Source organism: Muntiacus reevesi, chromosome 2 (genome assembly GCF_963930625.1).
Source record: "Muntiacus reevesi chromosome 2, mMunRee1.1, whole genome shotgun sequence".
Lineage (NCBI taxonomy): Eukaryota > Metazoa > Chordata > Mammalia > Artiodactyla > Cervidae > Muntiacus > Muntiacus reevesi.
In genome coordinates, this window is record NC_089250.1 from 59,141,816 (window position 1) to 59,146,524 (window position 4,709).

Sequence of the window (4,709 nt, forward strand, 5' to 3'; positions counted from 1 at the left end):
AATTCAAGCTTATGATGTCCACAAATTATAAAACAAGGTAAGCAACTTTCTTTAGGAAATGTCTAAAATAGCTTTATTACTGTCTTGGGGGTATTTTATTAAGCAATAAATTTTCAGTACTTTGAAATCATCCTGTAATTATATACTGAAAGTACAGTGTGAGTTTTGTGCTGTGTATTGAGAACTCCAAACTGAACTAGACCAGTGACCTCTCTTTAAGGAGTTCATGTGCGTGCATGCTCTGTTGTGTCTGACTCTGTAATTCCATGGACTGCAGTCCTCTCTCCATGGGATTTTCCTGGCAAGAATACTAGAGTGGGTTGCCATGCCCTCCTTCAGAGGCTCTTCCCTACCCAGGGATCAAACCCGAATCTCATGCATTGCAGGTGGATTCTTTACCGTTGAGCCACTGAGGAATCCCCTGAAGCGGCTCATATTCATAGATTATTGCAAATAATTGGAACATGATGTGGTGTGACCAGCAACAAAAATACTTACAAAACACAGTGGTGGCACAAAAGGGGATTTTGCAGCTCTATTTCACTGGGCTAGGGAAACTTTCACAGATGTAGGGATAATTGAACTTGGATTTAAAGGAAAATTAGGAGCTCAACAAGGACAATTAGGTAGATGAGATAGGGTAATATTTGTAAAGAGAGATTTAAATGTGTTGGAATCAAATATCAACAATCTCAGATATGCAGATGACACCACTCCTAACGGCAGAAAGTGAAGAGGAATTTAAAGAGCCTCTAAATGAGGATGAAAGAGGATAGTGAAATAGCTGTTTGAAACTCAACATTTAAAATACTAAGATCATGGCATATAGTCTCATCACTTCATGGCAAATAGATGGTGAAAAAGTGGAAACTGTGTCAAATTTTATTTTCTTGGGCTCCAAAATCACTGCAGATGGTGACTGTAGCCACAAATTTAAAAGATGCTTGCCTCTTGGAAGAAAAACTATAACAAACCTAGACAGCATATTAGAAAGCAGAGACATAACTTTGTTGACAAAGGTCTGCATAGTCAAATCTGTGGTTTTCCCAGTAGTCATGTACAGATGTGAGAGTTTGACCAGAAAGAAGACTGAGTTGCTGAAGAATTGATGCTTTTGAACTATGGTGTTGGGGAAGACTCTTGAGAGTCCTTTGGACAGCAAGGAGATCAAGCCAATCAGTCCTAAAGGAAATCAACCCTGACTATTCATTAGAAGGACTGATGCTGAAGCTGAAGCTCCAATACTTTGGCCACTTGTTGTGAAGAGCTAACTCATTGTAACAGACCCTGATGCTGGAAAAAATTGAGGGCAGAAGAAAAAGGGAGTGACAGAGGATGAGATGGTTGGATGGCATCACTGACTCAATGGGCATGAATTTGAGTAAACTCCAGGAGAGAGTGAAGGACAGAGAAGCCTGGTGTGCTGCAGTTCATGGGGTTGCAAAGAGTAGGACACAACTTAATAACTGAACAACAACAGGTTATGGCAGTAACAAGTTGAGTAGGGGCATCAACACTAATTTGGCAGAAATGTAACTGGTTCCATAAAAAAAACCATGAGAGGAGAGTGAGAACCAGCTCAGAGTGAGTTAAACACTGTACTAAAGAGACTTGATCTTTGAAAGATTTTAGTTGTGGAATTGAGTTTTGTTGTTGTTTGAGTCGCTAAGTTGTGTCCGACTTTTTGGGACCCTATGGACAGTAGCCCACCAGACTCTTCTGTCCTTCAGATTTCCCAGGCAAGAATACTGGAGTGGGTTTCCATTTCCTTCTCCAGGGGATCTTCCTGACCCAGGAATCGAATCCACATCTCCTGCATTGGCTGGTGTTTTTGTTTTTTTTTCCCCCCAACCACTGATCTACCAGGGAAGTCCTGGAATTGAGCTTTACTGTGTGGGTAAGACATTATGGGAAACTGAAATAACATCAATTTATCAAGTCCAGCCTAAAAGCAATCTTTCTCTTAGAGAATTTTCTGAAAGTTTCATACATTAAAAAAATTATTCCCTGGTGGTCCAGTGGTTAAGAACCCACCTGCCAATGCAGGGGACATGGGTTTGATCCCTGCTCCAGGAAGATTCCACATAAACCACGGGGGCAGCTAAGCCCGTGTGCTGCAACCCCTGAGCCTGTGCACCGTGGTCCTTGTGCCAAACCTACTGAAGCCTTCACGCTCTAGAACCTGTGCTCCACAACAAGAGAAGCCATCCCAATTTGAATCCTGTGCACCGCAACTAGAGAGCATCACCCTTCACGGCAACTAGATAAAGCCTGCAAGCAACAACGAAGACCCAGAACAGCCAAAAATAAATAAAGGGATACAATTGTTATTGCACACGCTTAAGTGTTTGCCCGAATTAGTTAATGATTCAATTTTCCAGATGAATTACTTTTGTGAGTGAAAGGTGGTACTAGTTGGATGGGACATTGGAAGAGAAGGAATGAACTAGGGCTGACCCACACAAGCCAAGACATATGGCCAGCCCACTTTGACCCAAGTGGGCTGATGGCCCAGGTGGAGAAATCACTGTTCTTGCTCTCCGGGAGCTCATGTCCTGAGGAAGGGGGAGTAAATGTGATGTGATGAAACATTCGGTGACTGTGAACTCCATATTTGGGAATGAAAGTGGGGGTGGACTTGAATTTAATCTCTTCCATGTGGGTTAAAATGAGAGCTCAGAACACTAGTAGCATCCAAAGCCATGTCTCGTCTTGAAAGACTCTGTGATTGTGTGACACAGATCACTGGACAAAGAAATCTGCTGCCTAGTTGTCTTGGAAAGTCTGTAAACATGAAGCTGTTTCTGGTCCTCATTATCCTGCTGTTTGAGGTATCTGAAGGTAACTTGTCCAAATGCACCATGAAATTCGAGGAAATACTACTATTCCCAGGACTAGGGGCAGGGCCTTCAAGATAGTTGATATCTTGCTGAGATCATCAAAAGGACCCACTGTCCTGGGTGCCTGACTTGAGTCTGTCTTAGAAGACAGGTTCCAGGAAGGTAAGAAATCGGGGCTGAACTCTCAGAAGTCCTCTCCTTCCATCATCTAGCATTACCTTTACGGTGGTGAACATAGTTTTCACCCAGGAATCTGGCCATCTGTTTTTCCATTTAAATTCATTTTCAACCTATATTACAACAGTAATGTGAACAGTAGAAGCTGTGGAGTCCTGTAGATGTGAGGTTAAAATACATTCTCCTCATTGCCTAGTTGTATGACATGACTTAATTATTCCTTTTGAAAATCAGTTTTCTCATCTATCACGTAAGGATAATGACTCAGTTCTACAATGATTGTATTTATGCAAGGATTACATGAGTTTACTAAAGTGCAGCACCGAATTCATGGTAGGGTCTCTGATTGTGAGAATCCTCTTCCTTGCTGTTGTAGGAAGGTAGGTTGTCTTTTTGTGGCCCTATAAATGTCCTTTTAACCTTCAAAGATGATCCTGGTTCTGGAATTTTGAATATGGAGAATCATATCTTTGTTTTCATCTTTATAAGGGCAAAGAAATAATAGGATAAGGAACTTTACAACCTCCGTGCAATACTCTGAATAGGTGACAATTTGAATGTGTGGGAAAACAGGCAAACATGGAATTGAGTCTGATCTCTGGACAACATATTTATCTGAGATCAAAAGAAGGATAGGAAGAGAGAGAGCGAGAGCGAGCAAGCGAGAGAGAGAGAGAGAGAGAGAGAGAGAGAGAGAGAGAGAGGAGAAAAGAGGAGATAGGAGGAGCCAAGTTGTGAAAAGAATGAAAGAAGGAGTTTTCAACAGCAATAAGCTGAGACCTATGAAGTATCAGCCAAGGGAGATTTCTGCTGCCTATATGAATGAGTGTGAAACCTAAGTACACTGTTAACTTTAAAAGTTCTATCTGTGATGTTCTTTTCAGGTTAGTTTGAATTGTGCCGTGGTGACAAGTTGATACTGTCTAGGGCTGACGGGGTGCTGACTCTGAATATTGGCTGGGAACCTGGGATTTTACATGTCTGAATTTGGGATGACTTTCAAGGTGGAGACTCTGCGTTTTCTCTCATTATAAGGTTCACTCTGGGACCACTGGAAGCCATAGCTGGTGGGGAACCATATAACTCTTCTTCTCTGCCTCAGGAACTAATCTGGTTCATTGCTGTTTTCTGTGCACAGACACAGCGTGGTCCAGAAAATGCTTTAGTACCATAGCAGGTTATTGCAAGAAGAAATGCATGTTGGGGGAAATATATGACAAGCAATGTACAAGAGGAAAACTATGTTGCATCAATGAAAGCAAAAAGAAAACACATCAGCAAGCCACACAAAAGCCCGAACCTTCAAGCAAGCCTGATTTGAAGTTGGACTATGTTATCTTACCCACTGTCACACTTGGCACATTTCCAGAATAAACCAAGTGCTGTTCCACTGGTCTCCTCTCTTCTTCTTAAATCAAAAGTGCCACCTAATCTGATGGGGAGGGGCAAGAAATTGATCTACTTCTTTTGTGAACTTGATTTTCCACGTAATAAAGTCTTTTACTTTCCCCTGGATTTATTTGTTCATGTATTCACTCATTTCTTTTAACACTCCAAACTTATTTATTTGTTTATTCCATTTATTTTTATTAGTTGGAGGCTAATTACTTTACAATATTGTAGTGCTTTTTGCCACACATTGACATGAATCAGCCATGGATTTACATGTGTTCCCCATCCTGATCCCCCCTC

At 41.5% G+C, this 4,709-nt stretch overlaps 1 protein-coding gene across 1 annotated transcript; it reads left to right on the top strand.

The window, feature by feature from the left end:
- Window positions 1–2,792: 2,792 nt before the first annotated feature.
- DEFB128 (defensin beta 128) lies at window positions 2,793–4,391 on the top strand. Its single transcript, XM_065919172.1, has 2 exons — window positions 2,793–2,841; window positions 4,156–4,391. Exons 1-2 carry the CDS (start codon window positions 2,793–2,795, stop codon window positions 4,389–4,391), a joined length of 285 nt encoding a protein of 94 aa, XP_065775244.1.
- Window positions 4,392–4,709: the final 318 nt, after the last annotated feature.